A 20,000-nucleotide genomic window follows, 5' to 3' on the forward strand; every position below is an offset into this window, starting at 1 on the left:
AGGTTGGAGGGGAGAGGGTGGGGTTGAGTGAGGATAGAGGGGTGTAAGGAGAGAGAGAGAGAGAGAGAGAGAGAGAGAGAGAGAGAGAGAACGAACGGTTTATTGTGGTCAGGCCCTAGTAGCCCATTCACAAGGGGACATGGTGGGAAAAGGATTGTAAGCGCAAGCAATATAACGAAATAACGGTGACACACACTGCACAACTGTTCATGACATGGATACCACGACATGTGACCAGTTATATGTCATGCGAAGACAGAAGTACATATATTCCCAAATCTGTTACATCAGAAAAAAAACAACAACAACAAAAAACAAAAAAAGAACAACAACATTCAATTGGAAACAATCACACTGCAGTACCAGTTTATCAAGTTCTAATCAGAATTTCGGTTTATCAAGTTCTAATCAGGATTTCCTGAGAGAGAGAGAGAGAGAGAGAGGAGAGTGAGTGTGTGTGTGTGTGTGTGTGTGTGTGTGTGTGTGTGTGTGTGTGTGTATTTGCGTGCATGCGTGCCTGTGTGTATTTCATCTGCATTCCTTGACAAGTGTATGAGCTTTACGTCCTCGACGGATGGGATGGATCTCTTCGATGTATGTCAGATCGATCCTTTGCCATGCCTGGTCTACAGGTACTAAAATAATTTCCTGGTTATGATTCTGTTTGCGTCCCAGTGCAAATTGACTTGCCAGGGTTATCAAGGACAGAGGCAGGGTGAATCTTAGGACTCGTTGGTTATGCGCAGTGTTGGAACACATGGCGAATTTCTTATAATGAAGTGGGGGGTGGGGATGGGGGTGGGGGTGAGTGAGGGCAGGGTATGAAGGGGAGAGGGAGGGATTGAGATTTGGTGTGTGTGTGTGTGTGTGTGTGTGTGTGTGTGTGTGTGTGTGTGTGTGTATGATGAACTTAAATATTGTATACCATTGTGTGCATACGCTTCATCGACATCCCGTGATAAGTGTTGTGTGAGGACTGGTGATGCTGCTTTACGTCGTCGTCGTCGTCATCGTCGATGATTTTAGGGACGGGAGGGTGGCGGGCCGTGGGGAGGAGGATGTGCCAGGGGGCGAGTGGGAGGAGGTGTCTCTCCTCTCCGACGACGATCGGTCAGTCAGTCGATCGATCCTTAGCCGGACCGCCGGCCGGTCTACAGTTACTAAAATAATTGGCCGGTTATGTTTCTATTTGCGTCCCCCCCGTGCAAATTGACTGCCGTGGTTGCCAGGGAGAGAGGCAGAAAGGAGGAATCTGTTGGTAGACCGTCGGGTTGTGGACTGTGTTGTGTTGAGTTGTTTGTTGGGAGACGCAGGTATACGCCATTGGAGCAGTGATGAAAGTCTTTGAGCGGGAGGAAGGTTGGCAGACGGGAGTTTGGTGGTGGTGGGTGGGAGGAGTTAGGAGATAGAAAGGGATGGAGGAGGAGAAAGGGACGGGGACAGAGAGACAGAGAGAGAGAGAGAGAGATTGTGTGTGTGTGTGTGTGTTTGGAAGAAAACGCGCGCGCGTGTGTGCGTGTGCATGCCCAGACTTGAGACCTCTTTGATTTCTACCAAATATCATTAAGGAATTCGTGGGCACAAGGTGAAAATCATTTGTGTGTGTGAGAGGGAGAGAGACAGGGAGAGGAGATGGGTACAAGGAATGGGACACAGTGAAGAAGGGAAAGGGGGCGGGAGGGGGGGGGGACGAGACCGACACACACAACAAAGGCAGACAAAGAAAAACCAACCCAAAATAAACAGAGAAACAAAGAAAGAAAGAGGGTCGTAAACTGCTATAATCTCTGATCAGTCGTGTTGTTTTGGGAGGGGGGGGGGAGGGGAAAAGGAAAGAAGCAGAGAGTGATTTTCATTGAACTCCGTGCCAGCAAATCTTGTTTATTTTGACATTTTCTCTTTTAGTTGCTGGGTGTGTCGCCCGTCTGTGGAAATGTCATGTGGTCTTGCGGCAGGTGAATGTATCCCCAGGAGGAAGCTGTGTGTGCGTGTGCGCGTGCGTGCATACGTGTGTGAGTGAGAGGCAGAGATAGAGAGAGGTGTAGGGGGTGGGGTGGTGTGGTAGGAAGGGGGTGGGGGCCAAAGATGGAGAACAGTGGAGAGGGTTCAGAAAACAAAGAAGTGTGTGTGTTTATTATGTCTGTGGCAAGTTGGGTGGGGGTGAGGATGGGACGTGTGTGTTTGCGGCGCGTGCGCGACATGCGTTCTCTTGCTGCGGTGTATGTGCGCTGGCATGCTTCGTGTGTGTGTGTGTGTGTGTGTTGTTTGCACGCGCGTTTGTGTGTGAATGCGTGTGTCTGTGTGTGTGTGTGGAAGGCGTGATGGTCATGGGGAGGGGTTAGGGGATGGCGGTTTGGGGTGGGGTAGGGGGGGGGGGGGTGAGAATGAGGGAAATCCTGGAAAGACTGGCAGTATTGAGTGTCCCGGGCTGAGGAAATATCTGGAATATCGTGTGGCACAGACGGGAATTGTTATCTCCCTGTGATGTGGCTGTTTCTTTATTACATTTTCACTCGGACCCTGCAGTGAATTACGAGATGGGGTGGTTAGTGGTTGGCTTGATGGAGGAGGGGAAGCGGGGGGGGGGGGGGGGGGGGGGGGGATGGGAGGGTGTAGGAGGTGGTGGTGGATAGGTTGAGGAGGCTCGGGGTGCTAGGTGGGGAAGGGAGTGGGATGGTGTGTGTGTGTGTGGAGAGAGAGAGAGAAGGGGGGGGGGGGGGGGGGGGGTACATGAGTGGAGTGGGGTTGGGGTCGGTAAGGGCGTATAGGAGACAATAATCTTGTCTTGGGTTGTGATCTTTGAGGGGAAAAAAAAGGGGGTTTCTTTTTCCCTTTTTAATTAAAAAAAAAAAAAAAAAAAATTGCGTTGCCACGTTGACGCATTAATTTCTTTGTTTCGTTGTACTGTCTTTTTGTTTCACCTGAATACCAAGGAGGAACGTGTACAATGCGTTGTTGTTTGTTGTTGTTTTTTTGGTGTGTGTGTGTGTGTGTGTGTGTGTGTGTGTGTGTGTGTGTGTGTTCTCCCTGTCATCACTCGATACCATTGACTGAAGACGACGGAATTCTTGATAATCATGTTCAGTTGGTTATTCTTATGGCTCTGGATTGCCCTCCCGCACCCCACATCTCTTTCTCTCTTTGTCGCTCTCGTTCTGTAACTGGCTGTATGTTTATATTTTGTCTCTCTGCTAGCCTGTCCCTGACTGCTTATCTTTATATTGATGCTTTCTTTTCTTTCTCTCCCCCCCCCCCTGCCCCGCTCCGCTCATTTCATTGGTAGAAATCTATATGCCTATCTGTCGGTCCATCGATCTATCTGCCCGTCGGTGTCTTTATCTGAGCTAATGTTGTTTTTCGCTTTTCATTGGCAGAAATCTAGCAGGGTAAGGGAGAGGCTTGGGCTTATGTTGTGGATGGCTATTTGCATTTATTCCGGCCCCCGAAGTGACGGTGATGAGGAGGTGGAGAGAGAGAGAGAGAGAGAGAGGGGGGGAGGGGGGGGAGGGGGAGATAGAAAGAGAGAGAGAGAAGGAGGACGTTTACTTGTGCATTGCGTTCACCTCCCCGTCTCCTCCTCTTGATCCCACCACCCACCCCCGTTCCAACCGCCGCTATGTCTGTCTGTCAGTTTGTCAGCATGTCTGTTTCTCTCTCTCTCTCTCTCTCTCTCTCTCTCTCTCTCTCTCTCACACACACACACACACACACACACACACACACACACACACACACACACACAACTTCGTCCTGTGGTTTAGGGAACCACGGTCTGTCTCCCCCTTGAACGAACGCGTCCATTTAGATCTTATTTCACCTCCCCTTCTTCGTCTCACCTCCCACCCCCCCCCCACCTCCCGCCTTCACCCCCTTACTCATCCCCACCCCCAGAAAACCCCCGCCCTGCAGCAGCAGACCCCGGGGCTAGCCGCCTGACACGAGGTCCTCAAAAAAACCTGGAAACATTTACATAAGGCCAGGGCCCGCTTTCAGACAGGGAGGGGGGCGAGCGAGAGAGCTCGCTCCGGACTCTTGGTTTTCCGGGTCCGGGGGCTTAAATCTTGGGGAGGGCTTGAGGCGAGATGCTTTGGCGAAGGGAAGGAAGGAAATGGGTGGAGGAGGTGTGGAGGGGGATAGGGTGGTGGTGGTGGTGGGGGTGAACAAATTTGGCTTTCAAACAGATGGCTTTCACCAATAATTCTGGCTGCAACCCGATCCCTCCCTGTTGCCCTCCCCCGAGTCGGGCGGCTGCTTGTTGAGCCCAGTGTCGCGGAACCTCAACTCTGGCTCTGGCGCCCATCCATCCCGGCCCGCGTCTTTGACAGTAGCCATTAGGGCCCCCCGAGCTTCCTTGCCCCTCTCCTTGCCGGCTGGGAAGGAGGAGGAGGCCCCTGACCGGCCCAGTAAATTCTACCCCCTCCCACTCCTCTTTCTCTGTTTCTCTTTTCCACCGCAGGCCCCCCCAGGTCAACCCACGCAGCCTCCTTCCCACACCACAACCCCCTCCTCCTCTTCCTCCTCCTCCTCCGTCCCATCCCTGCGGTGGGCCCGTCTCCTGGGCGGCCAATCTGTCCCGTTTGAGAAGAACCAGGTTGACCTCCCCCAAGCCCAGCCGGAGTATGGGGTTCCATGCGGCGGGGGCCCCCCTACACTACATCCCACAACCTCCTCACCCCCACCCCCCTCACCACCATGCAGAACACTTCTCTCTTTCTTTATTTCTCTCTTTCTTGTATCTGTCTGTGTGTGTCTCTCTCTCCTTGCCAGTGGCCGGGCAGACGTTGGCTGTCTGAGAGAGGTGGGAGTTTTAAAGCTCAAAACAGAGGGTGGTGGTGGTGGTGGTAGTGGTTGGGGAGGTAGTGTTGGTTGTGGTGGTAATGATGATAAAAAGAAATTTTGGGGAGAGAATAAGGGGGAAGGAGGGTGGGGGGGGGGGGGGGGGCGGCCTGCGGCGAAGGTCCCGTAGTCTTTTCTCTCTGTCTTGTCTCCTGGAAGACTGCGCTTCTTCTTCTTCTTCTTCTTCTTCTTCTTTCCCCCCCTCCGATTCTTCTGATTTTTGGTCTTGTTTCTTTTCAGCCTTCTTCTTCTGCTGCTGCTGCTGCCCATAGGGGAAGATGTGTCCCTGAGAATTACGTTAAAGAACGGCAGAGGTTTTACTGTGTCTAGACTGTGCTGGAACTTGAGCTGGGACTTTTTTTTTTTTGGGGGGGGGGGGGGGGGGTACTCGGGGTCTGGCTGTATGGGTCTGAAAAAGGTAGACCAGGTATGTGCTGGAACTACACATTTTGTTGTTGTTTAAAGATGCAACCCCTTCCACCCCCAAAAAACAACACACACACCAACAAACAAACAAAAAACAAACAAACACAAACAACACTTCTTAAGATGCAAAGGATGCAACACTTCTTTTTTAGTTGTAAGAAAAGGCTACTTCGTGCAAAGACGGTCCAAGGACCTGGTTGGTCACTTTTTTTTTTTTTTTTAGTTGTAAGAAAAGGCTACTTCGTGCAAAGACGGTCCAAGGACCTGGTTGGTTATTATGGTTCTTGTAGTGTTGGCGGTTGTTGTTGTTGTTGTTGTTTGTTGTGTGTGTGTGTGTGTGAAAGTTGTGTTCGTTTTGTGGATGTTGGAGTACACAAGAACACACCGCCGCACATACGCGTACATATATATACACGTGGCCTTGTGGATGTATGTTGGTTAAAAGTGCTGTTATAATAAATTATGCACAACTGCTTTATTCATTTTGATATTTGTCTTCCGTACAGTTATCTGTCTCTTGTCAATATGTGTCTGTCTTACGTTTCTGCCTTTGCTGTAACGGATAGCGTGTAAAGAAAAATGTCTATCTATCTGTCTGTCTGTCTGTCTGTCTATCTATCTATCTATCTATCTACCTACCTACCTACCTACCTACCTAATTATCTGCCTCTGCCTATCTCTGTCTGTCCCCCATCACCACCCTATCAGTCTTTTTATGTCTCTCTCTCCCCCGCCCCCCGCCCCTTCTCTGTCTCCATCCCCACTCTCTCTACACAACACCACAATATAACGAGCACATTTTGTCTATCTATCTGTCAGTCTCTCTGTTTAAGTATCTCTGTGCATCTGCAAATCTATACATATAAAGACATGTATATATGAATGTATGTCTCTCTCTCTGCACACACGCACGCACGCACGCACGCACGCACGCACGCGCGCGCGCGCGCGCGTGTGTGTGATATATATATATGTGTGTGTGTGTGTGTGTGTGTGTGTGTGTGTATATATATATATATATATATACATGTATGTATGTATGTTAAGTATTATGAGAACAGCGGTGTTTGTGTGGTGACTGTGGTCTTAATTGAACGAGACGTGACGTGGACGAATTCGTTGGTAATGTTATTTTCAAACACCTTATAACATTATTTAGGTTTCTTATTGACCGGTTTTCTGAACTGACTGTTTATTTAAACCCCGGAAGGGCCCCTTTGCAGGAGGCTGGGCTATGATAAGCAACACGATTTGATTTGGTTTTGATTTGATTTGACTGGGGCTGCTGTTGCAGGGCATGCCGATGGAGGAGCTGAAGAAGCGATGTCTGGAACACCTGGAGGTTCTGTCCAGAAAGCGGATGAAGAGGATTCTGGCAGGTAATGTGCGCCTTGTTTATTTTGTTTTTATTTTGATTGACATAGAGACGAGACAGAGCGTAAACCTGACAAGATGGCGTGGAGAGCCTTGGCCAAAGGAATGATTAAGCGCTTACAGTTTTTAGAGGCGTTTGATTGGCTGAGAGCGGGTGGGCCCGTCTTTTCACTGTTAGCCGCGCGAAATTTGGCCAAGCAGAGCAAACCAATAGGCCTAGTTTGCATCAGTTTGACATGGTAAGTATATTTAACACCAAACATGGAGTATAATACAAACTCCTCCTTTTGTTTGTCTATTTAAACCCTGTCTATAAACCTCTATTTTGTTCTTGTTCTGTGCCAGATTCAGGCGCTTCACACAACTGGACGCGTGCTCTTTCTCTGTGAGTCTTGTCTCTGGACCTCATACTTGGAATGATCTTCCTCTTTCGTTTCGTCAAATCTCAGAACTCAGCTCTTTCAAGCTCTTAAACCTACCTGTTTCCGAAATAGCTCATTCATATCTTACATATTTTTTTTCCGTCCACAGTTTCTCTCTGGGCTACTATACAATATATGCATGTGTTTTGTAAGGTTTGTCTGTCATCCCTTTGTTTCAGTTATGCATGTGTTTGAAAGTTGAATGTGAAAAGCGCCTGCCTTGATTTGTCTCCGCTCAAGATTCAGCGACACATAGTTAGATTTCTTCTTCTTCTAGTTGGTGTTGTTTCTTTTGTTTGGATATTGTTATTGAGGATGACAGTGTGAGGAGGGAAAGAAAAGAGGAGCAGGCAGAAATCAAACAGGGGTGTCTTCTTCTTCTTCTTCTTCTTCTTCTCTCTGTCACATTTTTCCCGTCAACCACAGGCCCTTCATGAGGTTTCCAAAAACTACCCTATTCAGTTTTGAAGAAAGGAGGTTTCATCACATCGACATCGGCCATGCACACACGTACACACACACACACACACACACACACACACACACACACACACACACACACACACACACACACACACACACACACACACACAAACACACCACACACACACGCACACAGGTACACATTGATAAGGGGCTTTATTACTGGGTATACAAGAGGCAATGTTTAAAGAAAATCTACTCTCTCTCTCTCCTCTCTCTCTCTCTCTGTGTCTCTCTCCATCCCTCTCCCCCCTCCCTGACTTTCTCTCTCTCACATATATATATATATATATATATATATATATATATATATATAGAGAGAGAGAGGTTTAGATATATAGATATGCATATGTATTATTACTCTTGTTGTTAATATTATGTGTTGTTGTTTTTTTTTGGGGGGGGGGGTGTTGTTGTTGTTGTTTAATATACAGCAGATGAGGTGTAACGTATATGGATCAGTCCACACACTTTGACTCCACCTTAAACCTGAAGCACACACACACTCTCTCTCTCTCTCTCTCTCTCTCTCTCTCTCTCTCTCTCTCTCTCTCTCTCTCTCTCTCTCTTTCTCCCTGTCAGTGGGTGCCTTACGTGATAATGGGCTGTTGTATTTAACACATTCATATCCAGTCTCGTCGACCGCAACGTTGTTCTTGATGATCGCCATGAATTTGATCTTTAGAGCCGATCATGTAAGAACCCGGAAACTGTTTCGATTACATAATATCCCAGACCCCAATGCATTCGGTGCTCTTCTAATAACATTTGTTGTTACTCTTCTGAAACATAACAACCGTGTGATAATGGATGTTTTTGAATATGGGAGGCGCCATTGCGAGAGGAGAGGATTGGGCCAAGCCTTCCTATGCCGAACCCTGAACTCAGTGGATGATTAAGAATTCACTGCCCCTATGGCCCGATATATATATATATATATATATATAATGTATAAAAGATTATGGGACCTTTGACCTTCAATCTTTTTATTCCCTTACGTATAATTACTCCCCACCAGTGATGTTTTGTTTTCATCTCCAGTTTGTTTTGTGTGTCTGCCAGTTAGCAGAATTACTCAAAAGGTTGTGGACGGATATTTTTTTCCCTCCCGAAATAACGTGGAAATGTCGGCTATGAGCCACCATTATCTTCCTATAACTTCCTTCCCCCTCTCCCCCCCACTCCCACCCCCACCCCCACCCCCTGCTCTCCCAGAAGATTTGTTAATGATTATTATTTTTATTATTATTATTATTATTATTATTATTTTTATCTCGTTCAGGAGATGACCCGACGACCATTTCGTCATCCGGAACAGATGACGATGAGAGTACAGACGAGGACAAGGAGAAAGGTAAGATTCCATTTTATTCAGAATGGCATCAAATATTGTTCATGATGTAGGATTTTTGACTCACTTGTGTAAACAAAGTGAGTCTGTGTTTTAACCCGGTGTTCGGTTGTCTGTGCGTGTGCGTGTGTCTGTGTGTCCGTTGCCATTTTCTCTGCAAATACTCTGTCAGTTGACACCAAATTTGGCAGAATCAGAATCAGAATCAATTTTAATGTCAGTTAAACCTGAACAAGTTTTATAAGACACGCATGCAAAGTTACATGAAACCACGCACAAAAAAAAAAAGAAAAAAGAAAAAAAAAAAGAAAAACAAAAATAGATAAATGCTGAACAAGACATTGAATCACTCTTGCACGCTATGGCGTTTTTGACAGCAGTTACTGACAAATTTCCCAAACAGTCCCACAAGTTTGTCTTCCAGTATTAGCTGACTGGGTTTAATAATATTTGGAATGTAATTTTGAATTTTTTGTATGAATTCTATTCTAATTTCTTTGTATAATTCGCAGTCATCTAAGAAATGAAATTCATCCTCTATTGTTTGACATTGTAAACATAGTCTCCCTTCTTTTGGAATGTTGAAATATCGACCTTTTTCTATTGCTAAATCATGACAGGATATTCTTAATTTGCACAATGATTGTTTTTGATTATAATTAAGATATCCTTCAAGCAAATAAGGCTCGGTTTTGTATTCACAAGTAACTTTATTATAGAATAGTAGTTTAGATTTATTTTCAGATTTGTTTCTCTTCCAGAATAAAACATATCCATATTCTAGTTTATTCATTATAACGTGGCTAAGTCTATGAATATTGAATGTTGACTGATTATTCCAAACGTGTCCTAAACCAAGATTCTGTAATATAATTTCAACGAAATTAATCCATGTTCGCTGTTTTGTTTCCTCTGTAAGCATATCATCATACACAATTTTGATATACGAATTTTCTCGTGCCTGTGTTATGTGAAACCAAAATTTTATTACTTGACAAATCACTTTTAAACTTAAGGGGTATTTACCTATTTCACCAAGTATTGCTAAATTTGTGGCTTTTTTGTGGACACCCAGTATTTGTTTAAAAAAGTTTAGATGAACATGCTCATGAGGAAATTTGTTCATGAGACAGTGGTTATATAGTTTGTCAAAGGTAAAGGTAGCATCTGCTTTTTCACAAGTGGGGAACCATAATTCTGCTCCATACGTTAGTATTGGTGAAACGAGACTATCAAATAATTTTGATATTATATGTATGCTTATGTTTTCATTCTTGAAAGATCTTTTAAGAATATGAGAAGCTTTATTACCTTGTTTTGCCAGATGTTCCATAGCCTTTTCAAAACTGCCTGATTTATGGAATATTATTCCCAGGTATTTATATTGTTCAGTTGTTTCTATAACTTCTGTTCCACATTTAAAAAACATTCGAGCTCGTGGTTCTGATCTTGAAAATATGACAACTTTTGTTTTGCCTCTATTGATTTCAATACCCCATTGTTTACAATATAAATGTAACTGGTTTAGTTTCAGCTGTAGGCCATGTTTAGATTTTGAAAGTAATACTAAGTCATCAGCATATAAAAGACAAGAGATACTTTTGTTTTGATAATGACTAACTGTTGGCAAATCGGTATCTGGAAGCCAATCAACAATATCATTTATAAATATATTGAATAACGTGGGGCTCAGTGCATTTCCCTGTAGTACTCCTCTTCGAACATAGATTGAAGGGGAGAATCCATTTTCATTACGGTGCAGACTTTTGTGTCTGTATACAAACTTTTTATTAAATTGAAGCACCTACCTCGTATACCGATTTTTTTAAAGTTTTGTGAACATACCTGCATGTGAAATGCTATCAAACGCTTTTTTGAAATCCACGAAACATGCGTATAATCTGTCCGTTCTATTTTTCATGGTGTAATCAACAATTTTTTTTAAAACAAAAATATGGTCTGTAGTTCTAAAACCTTTTCTAAATTCAGCTTGTTCTTTTGCAAGTAAATTGTTTGATTCTAAATAATCATTTAATCTGCTGTTGAGGATTAGACAAAGTAGATTGCTTAAAGAACAAATGATAGTTATTCCTCAGTAGTTATTTGGGTTTGATTTATCTCCCTCTTTATGAATTGGGATAGATATCCCATTTTTCCACAAATCTGGATAACATCCAGTTTTTAGAATGTAATTAAGTACTGTTTTAATTGTAGGAAGTAAGTCCGGTAAAACAGCTTTAATTATCTCATTTCTGATACCGTCTATGCCTGGTGATTTGTTGTTCTTCAATTTTTGGCACGCTTTTATTACTTCTGTGTCAGATATATCATTATCTAAACAAGTGTTATTACAATCCACATTGTTAAAACAGTTTTTCATCCCATTATCACTGGTATTTTGGTTTTCATCATCCATACCAACTTTGTTTCCAATAAGTTTCATGGCATGAAAATAGGAAAAATTCATTTCTTTCCAGTCATCTTGTTTAAAACAATATTGCACCTCTGGGATGGGCACAAAAAATTTAAAAAAGTAGCCAGATTATATGCAAACTGAATTTACTGTTATATTTATTTATTTTTTTAATTCTCTAAACTTGGCACTTTGATCTGATATTCTGACACAACAACAAGAGCAGTCATTTTTATCATTTTTTGTTCAAACAGGAACTTATTTTGCTAAGCATGGAAGTTATATTTATTTTGTATGCCTTTTGTGCAGATAGTAAAAAAGGGAAATTAATCAGTAATTAGTGCTAGGGGGCTTAATTTGCTTTAAACTGATCTTTCTCATCTTAAACATTACATTTTGAAATTATACACAATACATAAAAAAACGTGTGTTTTACTCTCAGTGTACAGGGCTTTCACTATGTTCATTCGCCCAAGTGGTCATTTTCGGAAAATACTAAAATCAACACGAGTGGACTTTATAGATCTATTGGCTGAGCCCTGGAGGCCATGGGCAAAAATCAGTTGCGTACACATATTTATACACATTCAAAGCGCGTGCTCATATTCTTCGCGAACGCGAACGACGCCATTTTGTTTCAAGTTGTCGACCTGCCCGTTCAATCCTATATTCAATGGACAATACACGATAACGTGATGGAAGTTGGAGAAGGAGACCGTTAAATATTTATTCAGAGAAAGATTTTTGAACGCCTCATCACTTACTGGATTATGCCCCAAACTGTCATAAAAATATCCACAGAATCAGTCGGAATTCACATTTTAAAATAATAAACTATGAGAGTTAATAATACCCTTGAATTGATGAAACGTAAAAATTTCCAGTCTTGACTTTTCTCAAAATGAAGTCCTTTTCACTTCTTAAGTACTTGGCTCTACATATTATTAGTTTAACAAAATGCTCAATTTTCATATCAACTTTAAAACTAAAAACTAGAAAGAACATAAAAGAGAAATTGAATCGAACGTGTCAACCGGGTGTAACTAAACTTGTACATCTATCTAGATCCAGAGAAAACGGCTAAATGTTGCAGCGTGATTGCGGCGATAGCCACGTCTCCTTTACGACGGACTTAAAAAGAATTTTTAATTGCCCTTAAAGATTTTTTTTAATGCCCAAGATACACCAGAATAATATGATTTAAACAGTGTTATCACTGCGAATACTGCAATCGATTTATCGCCCTTTAAAAAAAAAAGTATATTTAAATGTTATATTTTTTTAACGTCAGCTAAGGAGCCCCGATAGTGTAATGGGTAAGACAGTTTCTTTTCATCCGAAGACGCGGGGTTCGAATCTGCCGTTAGGACTTTTTCTTTTCTTTTTTCTTTCTTTTTCTTTTAACCCGAAGCTTTATAATAACAAATACAGAACACATTTTAACGAATAGATTTTTTTTTAAATGTATCACAAGTGGGTCTTCAAGGCCTTGCCTCTCTTGTTCTCACTTCTGTTAGAAATTATTGTATAAGGCAAAACGAATAGAAATGCACTATTCAGTGATACACTCAGAAATTTGCAAACTTTCTACACCTCAGCAAAGGCACTGAACATAAGCTTTAGTGTACAGGAACGGCGATTTGGGGGGAGGGGAGGGGGGGAGGAGAAAAAAAAAGGACTGTTGCGTCTATAAATCTGACAAATGGAAAGGTTTGCAGAAAAAATAAATCAACAGCTGGGTTATGAAATCAAACTCTCACTTTGATAAGAACGTCAGTGTTTCTGACCATAGGTTCTTCTTTGTAGACTGTTCAGTAGAAATGACAGTGGAAGAAAAGTAGAAAAAAAAACCCAAACAGGTCAGGTTATAGACTATTTTGAGAAAAGGGTCACACAAGGTCTGGAGTTTCATTTCACAACCCGCAGTGTTTATTATCATTTATTTTACTTTTTTTTTTTTTTTTTTTTTTCATACAGACTTTCTTGCAGTACATTTCTTTAGAGGAAATTTTGATTTTCGAGTACATTTCTTTAGAGTACATTTTGATTTTTTTTCTTCTCTTCTCTGTTTCTCTCTCTCCTCCCTCCCGCCCCCCCCCCTTTTTTTATTTTAATTTTTTTTATATAGTTTCTTCCCTCCTGTTTTCTGTTGTAAGTAGTCATCACCCACCCTATGTCAAGTTTTGGGCCGCCATGTTAGCTAGTAAACATTTCTGAGCGCCCCCCCCCCCCACCCCACCCCCAGCCCCACCAAAGAACCCATGGCCATGAGTGTTGTTTTCTGGCAAAATTCTGTGGAAGAAAATCCACTCTGATAGGTACACAAATATACATGCATGCTCTGAAGTCCATACTAAGTGCGTTAGTTCTTGCTGTTGGTTAGGCATCTGTCTAGCAGATGTGGTGTAGCGTATATGGATTTGTCTGTACGCAATGACACCTTGAGAAACTGAAACTAAATCTCTCTGTGTCTTCCCACCTCTCTCTCTCTCTGTCTCTCCTTTTCTGTCTGTCTGTCTGCTGTGTGTCTGTCTGTCTCTGTCTCTCTCTGTGTCTGTCTGTCTCTCTTTCCCTCTCTCCCTCGTTCCCCGACACTCCCTTTCTCCCCACTCTCTTCTCTCTTCTTTCTTCTCTTTTATTTACTTTTGTCCTCCCTTCCCCATGGTCTGTTTTCTGTCCCCCCCCCCCCATCTCCCACCCTCCCCATCCTATCCTGTTGCTTCATATCCTCTTACCCCCACACCCCCTACCCCTCCTTTATCTCCCTCTCTTATCTTGTTATCATCTCCCTCTTTTTTCCTTTTTCTTTTGTGTTTCTCTCCTCTTCTGTTTTATTTTCTTTCTTTTCTTTTCTTATGTTTGTTAGCCTGCATCAGTTCTGACTGATGTCTTGTGATTTCTTTTGACTGTTTTTTACCCAGTGGGTTATTTATTTTCTCTCACACGGATGTCTGTCCCAAGTGACACTTTATTTATCCGGTATGATCCGTGTCTTTTGTCTGTCTGTCTGTCTGCCCGTATGTCGGTGTGGTTGTCGATCTGTTGGCTCTGTGTGTGTGTGTGTGTGTGTGTGTGCGTGTGTGTGTGCACGCGCGCGCGCACGGAGGGGTTTGGTGTATTTGCGAACGCGTATGTGTACCTGCTTATGCATATTGCAATATTATTTTTTTTTATTTATTCGCCGATAAGAGGAGAACCAGTAGACGCTTTGCATTTTCTTTTTTTTTTCTCTGCCTCTCTCTCTCTCTCGCCCTCTCTCTCTCTCTCTCTCTCTCTCTCTCTCTCTCTCTCTCTCTCTCTAACTTGTCATTGTTTCTTTGTGATTTCTCAATCAATTCTATTTCATTCCGGTCCAGTGCACAGCGTTGCCGTTCCTGATATGGATGGCCCTGTGCGTTCGGCGGTACTATGGCCAGCAATGTCAAGTATAAGGTGTTTTTTTTTTGTTTGTGTTTTTTTTAACTAAAAAAACCAAAAGAAACAACAAAACTTACAAATTATTTTTAGTTAAAAAAAAAAAAAAAAAAAAAAGTCCATGATATTTTTTTAAAGGTTGTCTTCAAATGTTCTGGACAGGAGTTGGCAAGATTTATGACGAGAGGGGGTTTAGGGTGTTAGGGTGGAGACACAGAGAGAGAGAGAGAGAGAGAGAGAGAGAGAGAGAAGAAGTGGGAGAGGTGTGGGTGATTGAGGGGTAAGTTTCAGAAAGCGTGTGAAGATTTTTTTTTCTGTTATTATCTCGGTGTAGGTCCAAAAAAGGATTTGTTGTTTTTTCTTTCCCCCCTCCCCTCCCTCTGTCTTGCTTGGGAAGTGCTTATGTTGTTGGGTTGGTTGTTGTTTTTTTTCTCCGCCACCCACACCCATTCCCCCCGTGTAGTTGCTACGGGTGTAATTATTTTCTTGACATTTTCAGTGCAAACCGGCCTGGAAACCAGAGCCGGGCAGTGGGTGTTGCACCCTTTTATCTTCCTGATCTGATGCAAGATGATGATGCGGGGACGTTGGGAGGGGGGGGGGAGGCGGCTTGGGGGAGGGGGGGAGAGAGAGATGGATGAAAGTAGGGAGAGGGAGGGAGGAGCAGAGAGGAAGGGGGTGGAGGGCAAGGGGGTTGAGGGAGAGAGAGTTCTGAAGGATGTATTGGGATGGGGTCGAGTGCACGTTTAAACTTGGTTCGTCCCATCTGAAATATGCTTGTGCGCCAGACCGTGTGTGTGTGTGTGTGTGTGTGTGTGTGTGTGTGTGTGTGATGTCTGCACCGGTGTCCACTCCAAGTATGTCCCTGGTAACTCCATTTGTTACCCCCCTCTTTCTGTCTCAGTCCATCTCCCACCCCTCCTCATGCTTCTTTCATTTTGCCCTCTTTCTCTGACTCTCCTTCTCTTTACCCCCCTCTCTCCGTGTCTCTGTCTCTCTGTCTCTCTCTCTCTCTCTCTCTCTCTCTCTCTCTCTCTATATATATATATATATATATATGCTTAGGCTTTTTAAGGCAATGGTACAAAGTGACAGTGTCGCTTATCTCTTAATCAGTTGATAGTCTGTTTTGTCTTCTTTTTTTTCTTCTTTTTTTTTTAAACTCCAAATCTGTTTTTCTTTTCTGATCCATTTTGTCTGTTTTGCACCATTTGTGTTCTAATTTGTACCCCCTGTGTCAATTCAGCTAAAATGACATTAAACATTTCAGTGTTGGGGTGGAGGAGGAAACGGACAGAAAACAACTTAAGAACAAATTTATTCGCAAATTCATTTCATTGTAACACTCAGCAAGCGAAGGGAAAAAAAAAGGTAATCGCCCTCTGTATAAGTGTGTGTGTGTGTGTGTGTGTTTATATATATGTGGGTGTATATATATATTTTTTTTTTTCCTTAGGGGGAAAAAAAGTAAAAACAACTACAAAGCGAACATACGAAAACAACAACAACAACAACAACAACACACACACACACACACACACACACACACACACACACACACACACACACACACACACACACACACACACACACACACAGAGAGAGAGAGAGCAGCAACAAAAAACAAACTCAAACCTCCCATCAATACAGTCGCACCCCGTCACCCCCGCGGCTCTCCATTGTAGGGGGGGTCCAGGGCCGGGTAGCCATGACGATTGATCCTACCCCTGATCACGATCTCTCTCATCCGGGACGGGCAGTTCCAAGTCAGCGCCTGCCCGTAAAATATGATGCGTGTGTGAGGTGGGTGGGTTGGGAAGGGGGTGAAGGGATGGGGTTGCTGCGGAAGGGGGTCTCTTCAGGAAATAGGGGTGGGCGGAGTGTGGGGGGTGGGGGTTGTCTAGGGGGTTAGAGAGAGGGGTCAGTCGGTGGACGTTGGACAGATTGGGCTGTGGAGGAGGGGCATGCGTCCCTCCTACTCTTTACTTGTATTTGTTTGTTTGGAAAGTCCGGAAGGTTGTTTTTTTTTTTTTTTTTAAGAGAAAGGGAGTGAGAAGATTTATTCTTGACTGTAGGAAGTTGTTTTGTTTTAGTTTTTTTTGTGTGTGTGTGTTTATGTTTTAAGCTATTCTTATTTCGGTTTTTGTTGTGTGTGTATGTATGTGTGTGTGTTGTTGTTGTTATGATTATTTCTGTTTACAGCTTTATGTGTTTGGAGTTCAGTTCGTGTAGTGTTATTTATTTATGGAAATAATTATGGTTGATTCTGACTGGTTGTATCCTGTGTTTGCTTTGATTAAAAAAACCCAACAAATCTTTAAAAATCTCTATATATGTATTTATTTATTTATTTGCTGCCCAATCATCCTCGTCGTTTCAGTTGGATTGATCCCGTGCTTCCTGTCCCTATTGTCCCCTCCGCATATACAGATACATCCAGGTTTGTCTGCCGCAGCAGTCCCCCCCCAGGCTGTCTGCAGCTAGCTGTCGATGTTAGGTCGGCAGCAGGCCACACATCAGAGAATACTCTGCTCTCTTGTTTGTCACCACTGTTAGTGTCGGTTCTGATTCATTCAGCACACACGGGCCGTCACCCACTAAGCCGCCCATCCATCCCCCTGTTGAAGACAGCAGTCGCTTAAGTCGTGGAACCAGAGTGCGCGAGTAGAGCGTCCCTCCCAGGAGTGTAGACCGACGCCACCACGTCGTCTCAGCTCACCTAATCCCATATCGCATATTCCCGATTCGCCTGTCACTGAGTTGATGATCCCGTTTCGCCTATGCGCAGTTCGCCGACGCGCACATACACGCACGCACGCACACATACACACACAAACGCACGCGCACGCACGCACGGTTCAAAGAGCCAAATTCTCAAGAGGCTGTCGTTGGTGGGCGAAACGGGAATAGGCGAATCCGAACTCCTCTCCACCAGTGACAGTACAGCCCTCACCCCCCTTCATCCTTCATGAATCTACCGACACAGAAAACAGGTGAACTCACCACAGGCATGATATTGAAGTTGTGGAGAAATCGAAACTAAGGTCACCATAAGAGCACGGCGTGAAAGGCCACAAATTGAGGGACTCAATTATCGATCATGGAAACGCCCAGCACTCGGCTTATATCACAGATTGACGTAAGGTTACAGTTGGGCCAACAGCAAGAGTGAGAACTTTATTATCGATGGTTTCTGCAGTGCAGTGGGAAAACCATTTACAGCTTAGTCTTTTTGTGAAGGACTGTGACTCTCAAACTTGGAGGCAAAATTGCACTGGCACTTAGTGCTGCAGCCTTGGAGGCTCTCCACTCTCCACTGAAATAAGAATCTAGCCCAAGTAGTCGGGACAGCAGTTGCCTTCTCTGCTGTTCTGATGGTCATAGTCACTGACATATCGATGATGGATGTCAGCGAGAATGATGGGGCGATGGTGCCATGGAGTGTTCATTTTATTTGAGTCGGGGTACTGCGTGACAGGGCTGTTCTCCGCGCTTTCCTCCCTTGTATTTCCAACATCTTGGTGTCATCCAGGCTAGAGAGAGTCACAGACATATGCAATGTTTGTTAGGATATTGGAATAAAACGCGTATTACGACAAGACAAGAAAAGACAAGACGTGTTTATTTCAGGAAACCCGGTTGGGGGGCACATGAAAATGTTACATATTTCATATATATATATATATATATATATATATATAGAGAGAGAGAGAGAGAGAGAGAGAGAGTGGAGTGATGGCCTAGAGGTAACGCGTCCGCCTAGGAGGCGAGAGAATCTGAGCGCGCTGGTTCGAATCACGGCTCAGCCGCCGATATTTTCTCCCCCTCCACTAGACCTTTAGTGGTGGTCTGGACGCTAGTCATTCGGATGAGACGATAAACCGAGGTCCCGTGTGCAGCATGCACTTAGCGCACGTAAAAGAACCCACGGCAACAAAAGGGTTGTTCCTGGCAAAATTCGTAGAAAAATCAAATAAAACTGCATGCAGGAAAAAATACAAAAAATGGGTGGCGCTGTAGTGTAGCGACGCGCTGTCCCTGGGGAGAGCAGCCCGAATTTCACAAAGAGAAATCTGTTGTGATAAAAAAGAAATACAAATACAACATACAAATACAAATATTACGTCTCATGACGCGTCCTTCAAATGAATGACCCTGGACTGTGTGGCCCCTGGCGTTTCAATTCTAAGTCCATGGCAGAGTTAACTCAACTCTTTATCTGGGCAGGAGCCGGTCTCGACTGGCCGAGAACAAAACCCCCATCACTATTGGAACTTGTGCCCACGTCCTCCCTCCCAGCCGTCTGTCTGTCCACGGCGCGAAACCACTTCCCCACGGCGGCTAAAAGTTGCGTGTTTGATGTTTGTTGCATCATAATGTTTGATGCTTGTTTGATGTTGGTTATATCCCGTGTTTGACGTGCCATGTTTGATGTTTGCCACGTGCCGTGTTTGTTGCAGCTTCAAAAAGAAAAAAAAAAAAAGAAGGAAAAAAAAGTTTGAATTTACTGTAGCGATATTTTTTGTTTTGTTTTTTTTGTTTTGTTTGTTACATAGTGTGTGTGTGTGTGTGTGTGCCGTTTATTGACCAACACGCATTGGGTTTATGATGTCTTTTCTGGTGTGCTGGACTCTACGTTAAAACAACAATTACAAAACAAAATCAAAGAAACAAAACCAGTGTTGAGAAGTGCAGGCCAACATTGGTGTACATAAATGACCTGCTCACTCCTAAACACTTCCTTGTTAAGGCCAGCGGTCACAGTAAGGCCATCACTGGCATTTTCATATAACTTCCGTCAAGGTTCTGGAGTGGGGTAGAGTAAAATATGGTGTCAAGGAACTGAGTGATAAAAGTTTGTTGTTTTTTTTGTGTGTTTTTTTTTTTTTTGGGGGGGGAAGGGGGGGGGGGGGGCTGGGCTTGTTTATTTATTTTATTTTATTTTCCCAAATGTGATTTGAAAGAACAGTTTAAAGCGAAAACAGCGAAGGAAGAAGTATTCCAATATTAGATTTCACATCAGGGGCTTAGTCTTTTATCAGACAGCGGTTTTTTCTTTTCTTCTCTTTCTTTTCTTTTCTTCTTTTTTTTTTTTTTTTTTTTTTTTAATTTGCAAGTCAGATGGTCTCCTGATAGTCCATGATGGTCTTCCTGTGGTTACGACTAAACAAGTCAAGCGACCTAACGTTGTCGTGTTGGGCTTTCTTTGGTTTGAGAGTCAGATGGTTTATTATCGTCCCCTGTTCTATTTGCATTAATTCCAAGTCCCGCTGTGTAAACT

General features: G+C 43.6%; 1 protein-coding gene across 9 annotated transcripts in view; it reads left to right on the forward strand.

Annotated features, from left to right (window-relative positions):
• LOC143295306 (uncharacterized) overlaps nt 1-20,000 on the forward strand; it is a 275,100-nt gene that overhangs the window by 162,972 nt on the left and 92,128 nt on the right. For all 9 annotated transcript variants that reach the window (XM_076606930.1, XM_076606938.1, XM_076606932.1 and 6 more), the window contains 2 exons: nt 6,557-6,641; nt 8,824-8,895. In XM_076606930.1, the coding sequence (XP_076463045.1) occupies nt 6,557-6,641; nt 8,824-8,895 (157 nt within the window). The remainder of the gene's footprint in view (nt 1-6,556; nt 6,642-8,823; nt 8,896-20,000) is intronic.

This window comes from Babylonia areolata, chromosome 20, assembly GCF_041734735.1.
Source record: "Babylonia areolata isolate BAREFJ2019XMU chromosome 20, ASM4173473v1, whole genome shotgun sequence".
In the NCBI taxonomy this organism is placed as follows: domain Eukaryota; kingdom Metazoa; phylum Mollusca; class Gastropoda; order Neogastropoda; family Buccinidae; genus Babylonia; species Babylonia areolata.